The 20626-nt window shown below is 40.2% G+C and overlaps 1 protein-coding gene across 4 annotated transcripts in view; it reads left to right on the plus strand.

Moving 5' to 3' along the window:
- Positions 1-2283: 2283 nt before the first annotated feature.
- The window catches only part of DPH6 (diphthamine biosynthesis 6), a 42859-nt gene continuing 24516 nt past the window's right edge, over positions 2284-20626 (plus strand). For 2 of the 4 annotated variants that reach the window (XM_075193093.1, XM_075193096.1), the window contains exons 1-5: positions 2284-2404; positions 2720-2814; positions 5397-5584; positions 17444-17517; positions 18469-18587. In XM_075193093.1, the coding sequence (XP_075049194.1) occupies positions 2382-2404; positions 2720-2814; positions 5397-5584; positions 17444-17517; positions 18469-18587 (499 nt within the window). In that variant the 5' untranslated portion in view covers positions 2284-2381. Of the gene's footprint in view, positions 2405-2466; positions 2545-2719; positions 2815-5396; positions 5585-17443; positions 17518-18468; positions 18588-20626 lie in introns of those variants that run through there. The other 2 variants (XM_075193095.1, XM_075193094.1) reach the window with 2 other exon arrangements.

The following is a 20626-nucleotide window of genomic DNA, read 5'->3' on the forward strand; positions in this document are numbered from 1 at the left end:
CCGCGCTGCTCCTCACTGAATGACAGGCGTGACTTGATGATGTCACGCCTGTCATTCAGTGTTGACAGTGCAGAGAGGAGGGAGGAGGAGGGACGCCAGCGCCGCGGTGAGGTGAGTATTGTATCTTTTTTTTTTTTTTTAATACCCGGCTCCCCCCACCAACAAAGGGAGCCCCGAGCCCCCCGCCCCCCGCATCATTAAAAAAAAAATTAATAAAAATAAAATCAGTAGAAGTTAAGCACGCGGCGGCGGGGGGCCCTCGGAGAGAGGGGGGCCCGGGGCACGTGCCCCCTGTGCCCCCTTTAATCCGGCTATGCATACATCCTCTTATACACTATTAAAAAAATAACGTTAGTGAATCAAATATATACACCTCTGTATACAAGCAGATTTTTATCATTGAAAATGTTTTTTTATTTCTGATCTTTTAGTAAAAAAAATTAAAAACACAAAAAAAAATCAATGTGAGCAGCCCATAATAAAGATTAAGCTTAATAAAAAGTTTTTTTTAATAAATTTACCTTTTGTTTGTTTTTAGTAGAAGGCAGCACGGGTCCCCTAAAGGTCCCATATCTGCTCAGTGAATTTAAATTGTCTTTACGTGGGTGGGATCATTAGGCAATTGGCCCGATAACGTATGGTGGCTTAGTGGCTAGCACTTCTGCCTCACAGCATGAGTTTGATTCCCGACCATATCCTTATCATTGAGTGGAGTTTGTATGTCCTCCCTGTGTTTGTGTGGGTTTCCTCCGGGTGCTCCGATTTCCTCCCACACTTCAAAAAAAATACTGGTAGGTTAATTGGCTGCTATCAAATTGACCCAAGTCTCTCTCTCTCTGTGTGTGAGTCTATATTAGGGAACTTAGACCGTAAGCTCCAATAGGGCAGGGACTGATGTGAGTGAGTTCTCTGTACAGCGGTGCGGAATTAGTGGCGCTATATAAATAGCTGATGATTGTGATGCTAACGTAGCGTGTGAAAATGACCACAATTCCCAATATTGCTCCTCCTGATTATTGGCCACAGTGAGGAGATCACTTCTGTTGGCCTAGTACTAACAACCTGCAATGGAACCAAAATAGTGGTAATAGGTGCTCATCTACTTTCCTTGCTTGAGAGACGCCTCAGCAAACTAGAAGTTTATCTTGCAGAGAGGCAGAAACGCTCAAGAACCATTTGCTTTTCTCCTAAAAGAATGCTTGTTTAAGCCTAGTTATTAATAAATATAATTAATTAAATTAAATTAATAGTGATAAGACATTGGTACAGTCTTTTCAGTTTTGTTTTACATTGGTCAAAGGGCACCTAGAAATGCCATTCTCCACCGAAGAACAAATAAAAGGCACCCATTAAAAGTAAAGACCAAATTTCCACCAGCTAGTAAGTGGAAAATGAATCCCTGTAGGTAGTGTGAATTGCTGTGCTCCCCTCTACATAGTAAGGTTAATTTCAATAAGCTCACTTCATAAAAAAAATAAACCTTATTTTTGCAGTGCTCCCCAAAACTAGGTGTTGTGCTGCACCGATTTAGTTCTGTGCAAGGAACGCCCTTGCTTTGCTTATTTCCTGCCATGGCCTGTGCAAGCTTCTGTTGCTCTGCAGACCTACTTTGGCAGAAAAGTAGATGCACTTGCGCAAACAGCAGTGGACTGCACCAAAGAGCACTTGTCACTGCACCTCATCATCATCATTTTTTTATATAGTGTCAGCAAATTCTGTAGTGTTTTACAATTGGGAACAAACAGTAATTAAACAATACTGGGTAATACATACAGAGAGGTAAGTAGACCCTGCTCAGAAGCTTACAATATATGTGCCAAACAGCCATTTTGTGCTTTAATTGAACTAGCGTAGACTGGGGAAAAACATTTTCAGTTCAACTTATCAGCATGGTAATGATTCAGTGCTATGAATGATAGCACTTCCCTGGCATCCTCATATAAGAGCTAATGCACTGTATACAGACCCTCCAACATGACCCTTTCTACAAGTTTTCTTCTCTTGTACTTTACAATTAATGTAGTTGCCCGTGTTGAATTGATACTTTTACGTATATTAAATCAATCATTTCAGCACGGGTGACTGTAATAGAAAATGAAAAGAAAGTTCATGAGCAGAGCATTCTGTGCACCACTGAAAAAACAACTATATTTGTGAATGTCAGGATTAGGACCGCCAGCAGCATCTGCCAGTCACAATATGGCGGCGGTCTTTCAGCGGCTACATTTAGGTGTTCTTGTTCTGCCGGGTAGCCTCTTCTACAGGCACTGCAGCGGACACCTTACTGGTCTGGGTCCTGACACGCTGGGAGACACATGTAGAGACAGTTCCGTATATACAGGAGCAGAGAGCCGGGTGGTGCGTGCACTGCGCTACTAGGAATGAGGGTGGTAGCTTTAATCAGGTGATTTATTCAGCGATGTGTATTATAATGACGCTTTGAATAAAATGATAAAATAAAGTTACAAATGAACCAGGGTAGACAATCGTGATGCAGCTGCTGTGGCATTAGAGGTACCAGCATGCCCTGCCAGGTTTAATATGGTAATTATAGTTCTACAGTAGCTAAATGGCCACCAGTTGTCTGTTCATAACCATGATATTTTATTTATTTTGTTTGAATTACCAAAGTGGACTTTAAATGAGTTATCACTGCAACTATCTGTTATTCTCCGTAGTTAACAGTCAGTTTCATATTTTTTATCCATATAAACTGCAGTGGTGGGAAGGACAGTTGCTACAACCTGATGCAGTGTGTTTTGGCCGGCCATGAAATCGTTGCCCTTGCTAATCTGAAACCACCGGAGGGTACAGGTAAGAACTAGTAAAATGATCTCTTGTGTTCTGGTCATAAATATTTCTGGTGTAAATACATATAAATAATTATGCTGCTTACAAACTCCTGCACCCAGCCCCTCAGCCATGCAATGGCTTGTCCTAGAAAGAATCATGTTTTCCTTTCATTGAACCGTTTCTTTGCACAAAGTAAAAAAAGATAATTATGTACTGCATGTGACAGTTTTTACCCTCTGCTGTCTGTTGAGACACCTGTGCTTTTCGGCACTCTCAGTAGGACCCCCTTGTTCCACTAAAACAGCTCTGACCCGTCAATGCATTTACTCCATAAGACCTCTGAAGGTGTCCTGTGGTATCTTAGCAGCAGATCCTTTAGGTCCTGTAAGTTGTGAGGTTGGGCCTCCATGGCTCTGACTTGTTTTTCCCGCACATCCCACAGATTTGTCGATAGCATTGTGATCTGGGGAATATGGAGGCCAAGTCAACACCTTGAACTCATTGTCATGTTCCTCAAACCATTCATGAACAATTTTTGCAGTGTGGCAGGTCATATTATCCTGCTGAAAGAGGCCACTGCCATAAGGAAATACCATTGCCATGAAGGGGTGTACTTTGTCTGCAACAATATTTAGGTAGGTGGTACGTGTCAAAGTAACATCCACATGAATGCCAGGACCCAAGGTTTTCAAGCAGAACGTTGCCCAGAGCATCACACTGCCTCTGCCGGCTTGCCTTCTTCCCATAGTGCATCCTGGTGTCATCTCTTTCCTAGGCTAACGGCACATCCAGCCATCCACGTGATGTAAAAGAAGATGTCATTCATCAGACCAGACCACCTTCTTGTATTGCTCACGTGACCATCATTGTAAGCGCTTTTGGTGGTGGACAGGGGTCAGCATGGGCACTCTGACCGGCCTGTGGCTGCACAGCCCCACACTCAGAAAGCTGCGATGCACTGTGTGTTCTGGCATCTTTCTATCATATAAGGAAGTGGAAGTTGCTCAATCAATTTATAGGCTGTAGCAGGTGCTTCAAAGGGTGGGGTTATCCTGAAAGGAACAAACACACAGAGATCCCCCCGCACACTGCTATAGCCAGAAACAGATCTGACATTTCTACTGTAGATAAAAATGCAAAAGTCTTAGTTGCACACATTTGCAAATGTATGTTAAAGCCACCCGCCTCTCCACGGCGCTTTTGCTAATAGGGTGGTCCTAACTCTAAACAATGAGAGTCCCAAATATTTGGGCCATACATATGTGTTTTTAAATTGAGCGCTAACTTACCAAAGAGGTACCCCAGAAGCCTCCAAATAGCAATCCAATGTCAGCACTCCCCCTCAGCTACTGACACCAACATGCCCATCAGACAAATAAAGAAGTGTAAGTGCTCAATCGGTTTCAAAGATGTCATTCATCAGACCAGACCACCTTCTTGTATTGCTCCATCATCCAGGTTTGGTGCTCACATGACCATCATTGTAAGCGCTTTTGGTGGTGGACAGGGGTCAGCATGGGCACTCTGACTGGCCTGTGGCTGCACAGCCCCACACTCGGAAAGCTGCAGTGCACTGTGTGTCCTGGCACCTTTCTATCATAGCCAGCATTAACTTTTTCAGCAATTTGTGCTACAGTACCTCTTTTGTGGGATTGGACCAGACGGGCTGGCCTTCACTCCTCTTGCGCATCACTGAGCGTTTGGCGCATGTGACCCTGTTGTCTGTTCACCGGTTGTCCATCCTTGGACCACTTTTGGTAGGTCCTAATCACTGCATACCGAGAACACCCCACAAGACCTACTGTTTTGGACCCAGTCCTCTAGCCATCACATTTTGGCCCTTGTCAAAGTCACTCAGATCCTTACACTTGCACATTTTTCCTGCTTCCAACACATCATCTTCAAGAACTAACTGTTCACTTGCTGCGTAATTTATCCCACCCCTTGACAGGTGCCATTGTAACAAGATAATCAATGTTATTCACTGAGCTGATCAGTGGTTTTAATGTTGTGGCTGATCAGTGTATATTAAATAACTCCCAGAGACTTCTGTATCTTTATATTTCAGAGTAGTGGTGTATTACTCTATATATCATAGTCCACCATCACCCATTTCATCATTTATGTCTCGTTTAGTACTTCCCGCTTTTGACTGCATTAATCTGTGTTTCGTTAATTGATGTAAAATGCTTGTTATGCATCAATTAATTAATTGGCCCCAAGGAAATTCAGTAAAAAAAAAAAGTCTTAAATTCTGGACAAGACAAATGTCTCCCTGATGAAATTGGTCATGTTGGCGTGTCTGATATTAGTCTGTTCTAATGACATAACTTCTAGCCTATTTTCGTGTATTGCTTATGGTTGCAAGATTGCCATTTTAATTTGGGCGATATATACATATAGAAATCAGGTTTATACATCAATGTGCATGTTATGAATTAAAGAGTCAAGAGTGGAAATTTCTTTATACACACAGTTACTGTAAATATTAGTTTTGTTAGTAAATAACTTTTAGGAAGTTCCATGTGTTCCCTATTTGTCATTCCAAAGAGTGAGCTTCTTTACGTTCCTTTGAATTTTCCCCCATGTCATGCTCTCTGCAGACAATGAATTAGACAGCTATATGTACCAGACAGTTGGGTACCAGGCACTGGATGTTTACGCGGAGGCCATGGGTTTGCCGCTGTATCGCGCCACCCTCAGTGGCACAAGCCTTAACATAGGAAGAGGATATACCCCACAAGAAGGAGATGAGGTTGAGGATCTGTACCGCTTATTGAAGCTAGTTAAGGCAAGTATTATGTTTGTGATTTGTCAGTCTGTGTTTGACTCCGCCTTCAAACATTTGGCCCTGTCAGTCTAGTGACTTGGAAATTGCTTAATTTTTCTTCTTGAGAGAACTGGACCAGATTAGAAAGAAACTATAGAGAAGCCGTGAAAATGTTTTTTTACTACAGAATTTCTGGCCGTAGCTCATCTATCTGTGTGGAGTTTGTATATTCTCCTCGTTTGTGTGTTTCTTCCCACAGGCCAAAGGCATACTAGTAGGATATTTGGCTTCTGACAAAATGGACCCCTGTGTGTTTGTGTGATAGGGAATTTAGACTGTAAGCTCTGTTGCTGCAGAGACTGATGTGAATGATTCAGTATTCTCTGGAAAGCACTGCGTAATATGGTAGTGCTATAGAAATAAATGATAATAGACAGCTATCTAATGTGAGGATGTCAATCATTCACAGCCCAAAATGCATCCATCTGGTTACTGCTATTGCTATGTGTGTGTAGACCAGTGTTGGCTAACCTGTGGCACTCCAGGTGTTTGTGAAACTACAAGTCCCAGCATGCTTTGTCAATATATCGCAGCTTATTGCTGGGAGGGTATGCTGGGACTTGTAGTTTCACAACACCTGGAGTGTCACAGCTCAGCCAACACTGGTGTAGACATTTCCAGACAGGTCTGTTTTAGCCCATGTGATTTGTTATACTGGCATTCAAAGGGTGTACCTACGCATGTTCATATCTGTCATTTTCTCCTCCCTGCCAAAAAGCCGTATCTGTCTGGACTCTCTTTCTTACTTATTATGCAATTACTGTCTAAGGATACATAATTGTTCAATAAATGAGACCTAGTTTGTATTTGGCACTAAACAATTTTCCAACTTTTTAAGGAATGTTTCTAAGTGCCATAGGTACGGTGCTGTAGACCTTGTTTCCACCTCTAGCCATTCCCTCTTTACCATTCCTGTATCTATGGAAAATGCATACTAGATATGGTAGTCTTTAAAGACTTGGCATATAGTGCAGACTGTCGTCACCCGCAGTCCTTTTCTTCGTTGTGCTGTATCAGCATCGCACTCATTAAGTGTCAGAAACATTAGAGACTACATCACTCTCCCCAGGGTCAGACCCACTAACCCAAATGGAAGCCAAATGACCACTAATTAATAGTAATGACTGCTAATCCCTTCCATAAAGGACGTGGTCCAATTGTTAAGCAGTAAGTAGCTTGTCCAGAGCAAGCAATAAATGTTTACATTCCTGGTGCTTGCAGTTGATCTGTAAATACACAATGCTTCACAAGTGCATCATTTTAACTTTTAATTTGTATTTGAAAATGTAATCCTCCGCATTGTCAGTGCGCTTGTTATTTAACCATTTTTCATCCATTTTGCTTTTATATTTTTAGGAAGTTATTAGTTACAATCCTGTATCTCTAATCATGTAAATGCTTTTGTGGTTTTCTTTACCACATTGTTGTTGTGATAAATGGAAAAGTGCTGCTGCCATATTGGTTTTTGATTTTTTTTTTTGCACATCAATTTAGCTTGAATCGTTGACTGTGAAGGAATTTAAAGTCCAAAATCCTGCAGTCTTTCACATTATCCAGCAAAAGCTTATTCACATTAAGCTATTAAGTGGGAGACTGGTTGCAATCTAAGTGTCATGTTGGGTACTTTTTGCCAGCCTGTTGAATAGCCCCTATTTAAAGTTGGGTACACACTACAGAGTTTTCAGCTGATTATGGGGCCAATCACCTGATAAACAACTGTTCGGGCCGATATTACATTAGTGTGTACACTGCAGCGATGAGCGATTATCATGCCAAAGCACATCGTATCGTTTTGTTTAATTTTTAAGCCAAACTAAAAATCTCGTTCAACGATGGAACAATGTTGTTCCAATCCTGCAGTGTGTATGCTCTCACAATCAGGATCTCCATAAAGTTTACAGAATTGTGTGCTTTTCAGCCAATGGTTATGACCGATGAAGAGCACAGATGTGAGGGTAAATCTTGTAAACCGTGTGTAGTGTATACACATGAATCGAGATGCTGATCGGGACTATTTTATTTATCAGTCGTTGCTAAAACCGTTATATATAAAACATCGGGAGAACACTTCTGTAGTGTGTACCCAGCCTTGTCCTGGGTCTCTGTGCAGCCACATAAATGTGATGAACACCTAAATATTACCTGAATGTACAGTATATTTATATAACTCCACTGAGTACCCAAAGCTTTGGAAATGTTCAGGGAGGAATATACAATACGAAGACATAAATACAAGTGCAGTGACAGGCACTGGAAAAATCATATTCAAGGAGAGTGCAATCTAATTAGGTTTATTAGGTGACTAATTAGAACATTTATTAACCTGGCCCATGGTTTGCATCAAAAAAACCTGGTATATCTGGCATGGCACATATATTTATTTATGTTGCCCAAAATGAACGTATATATGTTTTTGTTAAAGATGCGTAAATAAAACAAAGCCCCCTCTAAACTCCATGCTGGAGCCTATATTCAATTTTCAATGATTATTCTGCTTGACTAGTTAATAGACAGTTTAAAATCTGAAGTTAAACCAACCTAACCTAAAAGATGATATCACAAATACATTGTAGGAGTGGAGTTTGTCTTGCTGTTTTTCTTGTAGTGCTGTTCCTGTGCATTAAAGCTTATCCAGCAGTGCCCCCTGCTGCTTTTTAATTGTAATGTTTTATAGTCTATTACTTATGATAGTGTGCTCTGTTTCTGATTCTGGTATCTGTATTGCTACCATATATGTATGAAATAGCTTTGCTGTTATTGCGAACCAAGTAAAGTAGTTAACAATTTGCTTTGCTATGGATCTCGGCAGTATATGGGGACCATGGAAACAAAGGGGTGTGTGTATGTGTAGATATAGAGATATATATAGATAGATATAGATATATATAAGATAGATAGATATATGCGCTACGATCTTAGGCATTGCTTTGGTTTAGACCAGGGGTGTCCAACCTTTAAGCTTCCCTGGGCCACATTGGAAGACGACTAGTTGGTTTGGGCCGCACATAAGATACAATAACGATAGCTGATCATCCAAAAAACCATAGAAAACATAGTTAACATATATATATATATATATATATATATATATATATATATATATATATATATATATATATATATATATATGAGAGAAAAAGTTTTATATATATATATATATATATATATATATATATATATATATATATATATATATAATCACTTTTTTTTCAAATCCCCCTATACTTGCCTTTCAATCGCCCTGTTCAAAAAATCCTCTCTAGTTATTATACTATAATCACTTTTTGTATTGTTTCGATGCAATATCAATAAAGTGCATTTAAGCCAGGCATTGTATATCGGGGTGCCCTGACCAGGCCTGCGGCACCTGACATATACACCACTGTGACCCCAAATTGTGACCTGTTTTGCTAATTACACCACTATGTTAGTTAAGGGATAACAACTTATAATGGGCCAAAGAGAATAATATATAATGCCCCATTAGTATTACAAGTAGAAGTATGTAGCAGCGAGATAAGGTCCATGATGCTCCAGGACCAGGTGACTTTTATTCACTGGTCAGCATCCTTTGAAATAATAAAAAAAAAAATCCCCCTTTTAATCGGCTTGTTCTCCTGTCCTCTTCTCTTCTTTTCTCCAATTCTGTGCTGCTGATTGTTCTTTTCACGCGGGTGTCTCCTCTGTGCTCCGCTCCGCAATGGATGTTGGGCATGATGACATCACGCCCGACATTCACTGCGAGCACCGCATGTAAGAGGAGACAAGGGAGGGAGCCGCAGCACCAGCTGACGTGACCGCAAGGTAAGTATTTTCTTTTCTTTTTTTTGCAGGATTTTTTTTTCCATTAACAGTGCTGCCCCCTTGCCACAACCAAAACTCCTTCTGAGCCACATTTACAGACGTGCTGGGCCGCGGGTTGGACAACCCTGTTTTAGACCATGAGTATGTTTGTAGTGTTGCAACAGCTGGACCCCATTAAGAACTTTGTGATAGTCCCCATAAATGTTCTAGTTTCACACCTGTTCTCTAACATAGCATTCACACTGTTAAGGGAACATTTATAGCTAAATTATAGAGATCATGTATAAGCTTGAGATGCCATGTTTAATTCTAAAACCCTTCCTCAGAACGCCTTCTGTTTAGGGCTCCTACACGCACTCGTATTCGGCCATTTTTACGGCTTCGTTGTTTCCCCTCTGCATCTTATCCGAGTTTTAATTATTTTGCCTCGTCTTCAATGGCTACCTTCTTTGCCACTCTCTCTAATCTAATTTTGTCCTTTCATTTCTTTTCTGTCCTTTCCCCTCTCTCTATCTCATTACATTCTCACTCTGTTCCTTCCTCCTCCTTCTTTCTCACACCCCCTCTTACTCTTTGGGATGAAATCACTAAATTAAAGTCTGGTTTAATTAAAATAGTGATGAATGCAGATTGCATGAAACACAGACAGTAAAATACAGCCACTCTCTGGCTAGGGAGAGACTATAATTACTAGAATTGAGCGGCAGGCCGTGGACCGTCTTTTCTCTTGACACTTACAGGAAATGCTCTATTAGTATTTCCTTTAAGGAAAAGACAAGGAATTCAGTCAAACCTTAACCACATATTTACTGGAGGAATGGACAATTAACAATGAAGGGTTAATTTCTGGGCTACTCTAATTTTCTTGCGCAACTAGGGAGTAAATAGTGAAGAGGGTGCGCTGTCCCATGGGAACAACCCCTTGTATATAGGGTTTGGGGATCATCCCTTTTAAATAAATGCATTTTAGAAAATTACACCGATGGAATCTTCTAAGGGCAAAAATGCAGATTGAGAACAATATAAAGACACAAAAAAAAAGGACACATAATTGAGCCCGATTCTTAGGTATTTGAAGCTGAGAACACTACTGAAAAGAGTCAAGGATGGTGGAATGGTAGCAAACAAATCAATCCCTTATCAAAAAGACCAGGCATGATCTACATCTTGCAGTAAATGTCAGGGGACAAGAATCTGGGTAACTTTATTTGGGCAGGTAGCTCTTATTCGATAAAGTACTGGGCACGTTTAGGCATACACTGGACATTGTTTGGGTTTTGTAGAAGCTGATGTCATTTATATTGTTAAACCCACTTCCTTGAAGATGGCCCACTGAAGGGTTGTGGACTGTAATGTCAATCAAACACTGCGATAATTGGCAAATTACATTGTATCGCAGCATATGTGACCCCAATACATCCACAGGGTCTTTAATTCAGTACTTTATAGTTACACTTTTTATTGTGTCGACATATCACAAGTATATACAGTAGTGGTGGGAAACTTTCATGGCCTCACAAGGGGGCTGCACATAATCTTTATGGAAAAGCATCGGTTTCATCATTAGACTTGTTACTAAAATGTTGAATCTGACTCATACTCTCTAAGTATTAGAAACAAATGACAACACAGTTATTTGTGAAATGAAGTAGATCAAAGGCCACTTGCCACCAATTAGAAACCACTGGGTTTGCTTACCAAACATACTTGTAAGACATAAAGGAATGCAGTATTTGAAAACCTGGCAGTAACACCCGTGGACCTTTTTTAAATGTCCTTTCAGTCCTCCTAGTCTAAAGATTCACCTCATTCTTACCATGTGACATTTTAGTAAATGTGGCTATCATTAGAGAAATGTAATCAGGAATTGGCATCATGTGGCCATCCGAGTTGAGACAAGCAGATTTGAAAAGATGGATGGCTGTGATAGGTCACAGCCCAGGGAAAGTGAATAGGCTGTGGAAGTATTTCTAGCAGAGGTCAGCTTCTTGTCGGGAGTTGGTTAGGTAAGTGACAGGATCCTGTGAGTCCAAAAGTTTGGTTACTGACAATAAATCCTTAGCTCTCCCACCATAGACCACATGGGGTGAGAAACCAGAAAGAAAATCTGGGTATCCAGCATAGCGACTGGCCAGCTATACATGTTCTTCTTCGTGTGTATATTTGAACAGACGATTTAGGATTATTTACAAAAGTCAAAACATGCGCATATATATTTGTAATTGTGCATTCTTCCATGTTCCATGCTTATGTACACAGCCTGTGTAACTGATGAATACAATTATTGTGGTTTGAACATTGCGACTTCATAGCATGTGTCTTGGACTAGTAGAAATGTTACCACTAATCATCCATCTTTTTAGCCCTTTTACTTCTTTCAATTTTGCTCCGGACTACAAAGCCCCCAACTACTCATTGCACCTCAAATCCAACCTAATTTCCATACACGGTCCATCCAGCCTACTACTCTGCCAATGAACGCTGCGTCACCTCCGCACTGATTACCTCTTCCTAATCCCGTCTTTAGGATTTCTCCCGCACTGCTCCCATCAGATGGAATGCACTCCCATGTCCAATTAGACTATCCACCTGCTGTTTCCAAATGTTCCAACATGCCCTTGAAACTAATCTTTTTCATTCAATCCTGGCAGCCCTGCTCCTAACTCTCCTGCCTCCTCATCACCCATCACTACTTCCTACCTCAGTTTTGCCCTGTCTATGTCCACCCATCCCCTCTAGAGTGATGTAAGCTCTCATGAGCAGGGCCCACTCTCCTAGGGGTAAATTTATCAAGCAGCGGGTTTGAAAAAGTAGAGGTGTTGCCTATAGCCACCAATCAGATTCTAGCTGTCGTTTTGTAGAATGTATTAAATGAATGATAACTAGAATCTGGTTGCTATAGGCAACATCTCCACTTTTTCAAACCCACATCATGATAAAATTACCCCTAGTGTTTTCCTTATGTAAATATTTAATTTTGCTGGTTTTAATGCTATAATTATGGAAATTTCTTGTGTGTGTCTATTTAACATTGTCACTTTTGTGCTTGTTATTTTGTAGTTTTGTTATATAGCACTTTATAACTAAAAGGTGGTAATGATTGTTTCCTATCATTAAGAGGACATTGGGGCAGAATTTATTTCAGGTGTGAAATATTATAATTTATTTTAAATGCAATGCTTTATATCGACATAGTTATGCACAGTGTGCATTACATAGTCCATAGAGGTGTTTGCATGGCACAGGGAACTTGAGACAAAATTTTGCCATTCATTAAGACAATTCCTCTCAGATCTGCTGCATCCCAAAACAATGGCCAACAGTAATTGCATCTTTAACAGTCTGCTAGCCATAGACGACTGAAGTATGTATAGGTTTGTTTTTCTTTCTTGGTAATTGACAGATTTGCTACATATGTACATATTGATAAAATCAATACACACCTGGGGGTAAATGTATCATGGTGCGGGATGTACAAGTCGCCGGAAATCGGCGAGATGACAGCTTAAATTTAAGTTTCCCTTTACAAGGCAGCGCCGCTTTAAATTTAAGCTGTCATCTCGCCGATTTCCGGCGACTTGTAGAACCCGCACTATGATACATTTACCCCCTGGACTGAGAAACATTATAGGCACATTTTTTCCTTTGGTTACACGGATTTTTTTTTTTTTTGATTTTTTTTTTTTTTTGATTGAAGCCTGAGGTGCGGTGCTCCAAATCACCCAGTACAGTCTGTGAATGTGCTGGGTGCTTGGGTCTTTGCACCCTTCCCAAAAAGGAAAGGGCCCCGTTCCTCCCTATCCCTCAGGAGCCAAAAGGCCCCAGAGAGGGGAAAAAAAAGATCTTCGGCCCTCCTTTGCCAAAGCTAGAAATAGCCCCTTTACATCCCTGACCTCCGGAGACAAAAGTTCCCTAAGGAGGCAAGGGTCTTTCAGAATCACCTCCGCCACAAGGCTCGGGCGGTCCCCTTTTCCCCAAAGTTGGCCGAAGCTTCACCCCGGGGGACTGGTTCTTCAGCCCCCGGTCGTCAATAAGGGTCTACACCCAAACCCCAACAAATGTGCAATCAAATCAATCAAAAAAAGAAAACCATAAAAAGTGCTTTGTGATATAAATAAATAAGTGCCCACAGGCTTCAGCCTAATGGCCGGTGGGTTTAAAATCTTTTTGGGTCTAGCCAAAAGGCCAGGACCAAGAAATAAAAAGTGATGTAAAATGTGCTTAGTGCTCGTGCTGTACTCTGTTCACAGGGAGGGTGTTGTAGGTTCCCCCTCACCAGTGAATTTTTGGGCACCCCTGGCTCCCGTTAAACAATCGGCATGTCAGCATTTTGGCCAGAGGACCAGGTGATGTCCCATATAGGGGGCACCTTTTATGCCTCTACTACGTACATGGAAATCTGCACCTGATCTTAGCCAAAAGGCCGAGAAGAGAGAGCATGTACATGTATGGTATGTATGTAAGTACGTATTGATAAAATCAATATACACCTGGCATGAGAAACCCATTATAGGCTCATTTTTTCCTTTGGTTACACTGATGCTGCTTGTGAAACCCGGTAGCATCTTTGTAAATGTGAATCCTTAGTATACTCAACAAGTAGCTACCACTGGAAGTACAGGAGAAAAATGTTCCTTATCTATGCTGTTTAGATACCTGTACCTTACTGTGCCAGTAAGGGCGGCTGGCAGTAGTAAGAGGTGCAGGCCCCAGTAGCAGGTATGCTGCTGGGACAGTCGCCAGTTTGGTCCCCAGCCGATCAGTAACCTTTACACATGCTGTAACATCATCCGGATGTCTTGTTTTGTTTGCAGCTTCCAAATCTTAATAACTATCCCCCCTCCTTTTCTTCCCCCTCTCCCGCCTCCCTCAGGCTGTTTGTGGTTCTGACTTGATGATTATTTCATTTATTTATTTTTTTTATCTGATTAACTGACACATTGGGATCAAGTCAGACAGAGGCCCCCTGAGGCAACACAACGATTTCATTTAAAGAAAAGTAGGGAGGTTTGTGATACACGCCACATTTAATGGTTGTGTTTATCAGGCAGAGAAAAATTACCTACTGCTCTGCAGGGGGGGCGGGAGGGAGTGTATCCTAAGGACCCACAGTTTAAGAAAATTGATAATGGCTGCAAGGTAATTTACTGTTAAGGTTTTTTTTTTATTTATTTTGTTTCTCATTAATATTACATTTCCGCCTATAATTACAGGCTGTGTTATTCACCAATTAAACTCTGAAGCGTTAGTAGTAATTTCTCCCCTGGACAATTTCATGGTTGGCAGAGAACCTTGAATTAGGTACACACATAATTGGGGAGTGGTCTTTATCATATGTAATTGAATTATTCTGTACAGCCTTTATCCGTCCCATAAATCCTTTCATTGTTCTAACTCTTGATGTACGCTGTAGTTGTACAGCGGCCCCAGTAATGTGGTCACAAAGTGTATGTTCTCTAAGGGTACTGCAGCGTTCCTCAGGTGCTCACTTGATGTACTATGGTGTCTGGTGGTCACTAGGTTTATGGTGGTTAGTTTGGCTGCTGTATCGTAGCAGTCGTACTGTAACAACAACAGGTGAACTTGTACTTAGGTCTGACAGCCTCCCTCCTTCCATCCACTCCTCTTGATGGAAGCCACTGATCTTTGGCTTTTCTATCCAGCAACAGTCTATTGTATCCGTTCAGCAGAGCTTAAACTATAGGCATTTAGCCACGCATGTCATCTGTGTTGTTTTGTCGTGCATTCACAAGCTTAGACACCTCAGAGGTTTCTTTAGCCAATAGATGGCACAGCATTAACACTCCTTGTTCTATTTGTTTGGTTCAAGCACACGGAATAGTGTCAATATGTACTGATACCATGTTCACGGTAAAGATCAATGAACTTTGCCAATTAGTGAAGCTATGTTCACCTGAGTGATTGTGGTGAACACAGTTTAGAGCATTATAAGGCTATAAGCACCAATATTTATGTGCCATTAATTATTCTAGCTATTTTAACGTTGCTGAAACGTATATGTCTCAAATCATATATCTACCACTATGGGGATAATGTATGGTTTGAAAACTATAGAATAGATGTTTACAGGATTTATTTTTAAAGCGTTTCATTGCTGGCCTGTTACTCATTACCACTTCTTTAATGGAGCAAAAACTCTATTTATAAGCAGGTTTTACACAGCTGTAACTGGGTAACTGGGTAATGGGACTTATGCAAAGAGCTTTTTTTACTTTATTTTTGCTTTGACATTTTACAAGAACTGCTATGGCTTAGTGGTTAGCACTTCTGCTTCACAGCACTGGGGTCATGAGTTTGATTCCTGACCATGGCCTTATCTGTGAGGAGTTTGTATGTTCTCCCTGTTTTTGCGTGGGTTTCCTCCGGCTTCTATCAAAAATTGATTCTAGTCTTTCTGTCTGTCTCCCTCTGTGTGAGTGTGTGTGTATGTGTGTGTGTGTGTGTGTGTGTTAGGGAATTTAGACTGTAAGCCCCAATGGGGCAGGGACTGATGTGAATGAGTTCTCTGTACAGCGCTGCGGAATTAGTGGCGCTATATAAATAAATAAATGATATATTATCCCTATAACTACATACTGATACTACTCTGGTCAAACACAAAAATAGCCTTTGTTCTGGTTTTCTTTGTAAAGTGTTTTCAAGTATCTTATTTAAAGCTTCTTTTGCTTTCTAGTAAAACATCTTATGTTTTCTAAAAATTGCATTTATTTTCAAAGTTGGTCTCGTTGTCATGATTTTGTTTCCAGGACAGTCTTAAATTTTGCCACTGGAATTCTTTCATTTCATAATGCTAATTTTCCTCTGATGACTTCCAAATTAGCATGATTAGTGGGCTATAATTTTTTACTGCGCTAAAATTATATCAAAATATGTCTGTTGTGGAATGAGCATATCATCTATTGCTGGGCTTTCTCCATTATTACACTAAATGTGAGTCCTACTCTTCTTGTTGTCCAGAAACTATATTGGGGGTGATTAATAGGGTCCAGGTGGCAACAAAACATAGGACTTATAGTAGGCTGAAAGCAAATTTTGTGTTTCCCAGCGGATTTGTGTGAACGAGGCTCCACAGTTTGAAGCGCAAAGAAAATTTTGTGCCATTGTTTTAGAGAGAATACAGATACTTGTGAAACTTTTTTTTTTTTCTCTGAAAGCAATAATTCTATTTGCTTTGTTTTGTTTTTATGTTGTGTAATACATTCCAACTTTGTTATAAATGTTATGAAAGTATACTGAGCCTGTGACTTTAAGGCCCCCCATATATGACAACATATTAAAGGATTTGTCCACTTTTAGGCAACCACTTCTGAATAGACAGGAGAACTGACCGATACATTCAGCTGCTGCATTAATACCATAGCTTATGTCCACAGAATACTATGGGCAACCAGAGTCACAGGGATGGCAAATGAGTTGTTCAAATTGTTTGTGATCTCTGCTTTAATCACTTGATAACCCTATTGTACTTCACATGACATGGGCTTGTGGTTTACAAGCAAATTCTAGCGTGATGGTAATTAGTGTAAGAGAAGTATAACAGAAGTATTAGCAGTTCTACTTTATCAGCTTCTATTGTCCGTCTGTTGCCTAATATTTTATGCGTGCCATATTTTTTTACATTGTAAGATCACCTGGGAATGTTTCAGTGTAGTAATTGTTTGCAATTTGTTTGTAACATTATTGTTCAGTATTTTAAATCCCCAATACATAATAGAGCTAGATTCGGGGATTCACAAACCTGGTTTGTAATGTGTAGGTCAGTCACGTGGTAGACTTGTTGTTTGACATTGTGCTAATCACTAGACCTTAAATGTGTAAGAAATTCTGAGTTTAGGATTTTCTGAGATGTATTTAACCCAAATTAGAACCTTTAGCTGTAGTGTAATTTACTTTCTGAGGGGAAATGTGGAATTGTGACTTAACTGATTTAATGGCAACTTGAGCTTGATATTCCTAGCCTTCATTGGCTTCTGATATCCACTCATATTCTTACAGGAGAAGGAGGCGGTGGACTCTGTTTCTGTTGGAGCTATTCTCTCCGATTACCAACGTGTACGAGTGGAAAACGTGTAAGATTTTTATATTCACTATAGGGTGTTTAAAAGCATGATTGTGATGTTTATACATTGTCTCCGAAAATGATTTTACTTTCTGAATGATCACTGTATGCAGACTAGTAACCACTGCAACTCTTGGTTATAGCTTGTGGGAGGTGGTATAAATTGTGTCTTTATTAAATATGGGGAGAGAGTATGGCGGCACTTGTAGTTTTTATCTCCTGTTGTCCTGTTTTACTATGCTGATGCTTCTGGTGCTATGTATTTATTTTTAAGAAAACAATAATGGGACGTTTTTTTAAAAAAAAGTCATACAAAAAAAAATCCAAAAAACTGTATAGTGTTGTTTTTTTTTTCCCCTTGCAAACTAGCCATGGCCTGTAGGCCATATGTTTTATAGTCTTCGTCTAGAACAGTGGTGGGAACAGGCGGCCCGCCAAGCGGAGGTCTGAGGACATGTGGGGCTATTTTGGAGCACGTGGCAGACCTGAGTGAAATGTGGAATTTTTCAGCATGTGGGTGCATTTAGGGATGAGTGATGTGGGGGAGCTGAAGAGTTGTTTTGACTTTGAGTTCTGTTTGCCCCTTTTGGAAGTTGGAAGACTGCACATGCGGCTCTTGAAGTATATTTGGTTGCCCATCACTGGTCAAGAAGCTTGGCGATGAATACAGAGAGCCTGTGTTACAGCATTTATTTAATCTAATAATGCTGGCAATGCTGGTGTTGAAGAAGTGTACGTGTTATTGTGTGCTTTAAAGTGTGGTGGTGTTTTTATATCCTGCCTATTTTCAGTAAGTGATGGAATGTTTCAGCTAAAGTGATAGGGGTTCTTGTATGAGGTGGTGATAAATACTTGCCCCTTTATATAAAAGAGTGGTACAGATATGATTGTACGTATGAATAATGTGAGTGTGTTTCATGCTTTTTATTTACTAAGCAGATTTCTCTGTCCCTCTCTCCAGGTGTCAGCGCCTCAGTCTTCAGCCGTTGGCTTTCCTTTGGCGTAGGAAACAAGAGGAGCTTTTAGATGAAATGATATCCAGCGGTTTGCAGGCCATCCTCATCAAGGTAGCTGCATTTGGTAAGAGGGTACTGCTGAAGCACATTGATATGGATCACAGATATCAACAGTACTGCATATTTGTCAAACGATTATATATGATGGGGCGAATGTGCAGTGTTGTATATGACAGACTATATCCCACACTGGAGGGATCAAACAGGACTGTTTCTTTTCCCCATATAATTTCACATAGATTTCATGGCTGTTAGTGAGTATACTTCGAATATGACTGGATATCAGATTTACAGATGTAGCAAGAATGATCAGCTACTTGGCTTAAAATAACCAAATATTTATATACCTAACCTAAAAATGAAGGCTACAGAGCTTATAAGAGCTTTGCATTTGAGGAGATAAATCACACATACTAATCATATCCTTAACTTGTTTATGTGCAGGTAGATATAGAAACTTCAAATCTGATGGTGCCGCAGTAGAGTTATTTTTAAACGTTATCATTGCAATGGGGGATCACACCCCTTTGCTTCCCCCAACTGTTGAACGCGGTTGGGCAAGGAGAAGTTTAGTTCACGGGACTGCAATGGGTACAAACAACTTTCAAAACTGTTCTGAATCTGCTATCACATACTGGACATCACCTTGTTTACAAGGATCAAATGGTAACTGATACAATAATTACTCCTAGCTTCAGTTTGCATTGGATCTATTAGTAATTAAAATAAGGGAGACCTTTTTGATACCCTGATATTCCTAAAAGTCTGTCCTGGTTTGAAAAAACAAAACTGGAAAATAAAAGTAAAAATTAAACACAAATACTTTTCTGCCCTATCTATGTTGGACTTTAAGAGACGTATTTCTCTACTTCTCCTGCGTATACAATACTATGTACTTTTATTCAGTTTGTAAATGTTACCACAGTGTTTCGGTGGGTTTTTTTTCTTTTTCTTCCCTAACTAGTGAACTAAAAAATTATATTTCTTTATAATGCCCCAATGTATGTGCTGAAAAAAACAATACACATTTTACTTGGGTAGTTTAAAAGAATGAAAAGTAATTCCTGGCAAAACTAACTTGGCACAAAGCCACGAGGAAAGTCTGATCATAGAGGTGAAGCCTAACCACCTCAAGTGGGTAAGAGTCCCAGGCCCCCAACAACTTGTACTAACCATGAATTGCATTTGACAAACAGGTTAGATACAATATTTAAGTGGTACTGACTGATAAATAAAAAAAATGTTAATCATCTAAAGAGCTAGTTATATCCTTGACACCCAACTACATTGTGTTGCTGGAAAATTGGAAAATATAATCCTGTTTTGGATGGGTTGAATGTGGACTGTAACTACGATCCTGTTTGTAGATATGAAAACTGGGGGCCCGCGCTCCCTTAAATGGATGTAAAGAGAAGGATCCCCGGGGGGACAAAGAAATCAAGGGATAGTATCACCCCTTGTGGATTTTTTTAACTGTGCGCCAAGGGGACACCTATTTTTAATATTCACGATCCTGTTTGTATTTGTGCATGATATTAGTAAAAACTACCAGAGTTGTGGCTCACTTTCAATAAAACTAAAATATGTCTTCAGATTAAGGAGTCTATTTAAAAAGCATTGAAGAACCAAAATGCCATTGTAAACACTGACAAAGGACTCTTTCACCATAATTTCTTATTTAAAAAGGGATTAATGCTGGAGAAGTAAGACATCTCCCCAGCCTTAACCTGTTTACTGATGATCACCTCGTTCCCTATAGACCTATATGGGGACAGTGGTTTTAGGCAATTTATCTCAGGATGACGTTACTTGCTTTTTAACATGAGGCGTGGATTCCTAGCAGCTCAAAGCGTTATGTGCAGACGCTAGCCGCCGATGTGCACAGCAGTTCCTCCTTTCACTGGCAGCGTTAGGCATAAGAAAATGTCATCGCACAAGAGGAGGGTAAATAGCAGCAGTTCTTCAATGCCATAGCGGTACCATAATGATGGTTACAGTCTGTCAGTCATAAATAGACCCCCAAAGTCCACTAACTAACTTTTCTTGATACTATTGACACTAGAAATGACACTCTGTTACAGGAAGGTCTTGTGACATGGACAA

This window comes from Mixophyes fleayi, chromosome 12, assembly GCF_038048845.1.
Source record: "Mixophyes fleayi isolate aMixFle1 chromosome 12, aMixFle1.hap1, whole genome shotgun sequence".
In the NCBI taxonomy this organism is placed as follows: Eukaryota; Metazoa; Chordata; class Amphibia; order Anura; family Limnodynastidae; genus Mixophyes; species Mixophyes fleayi.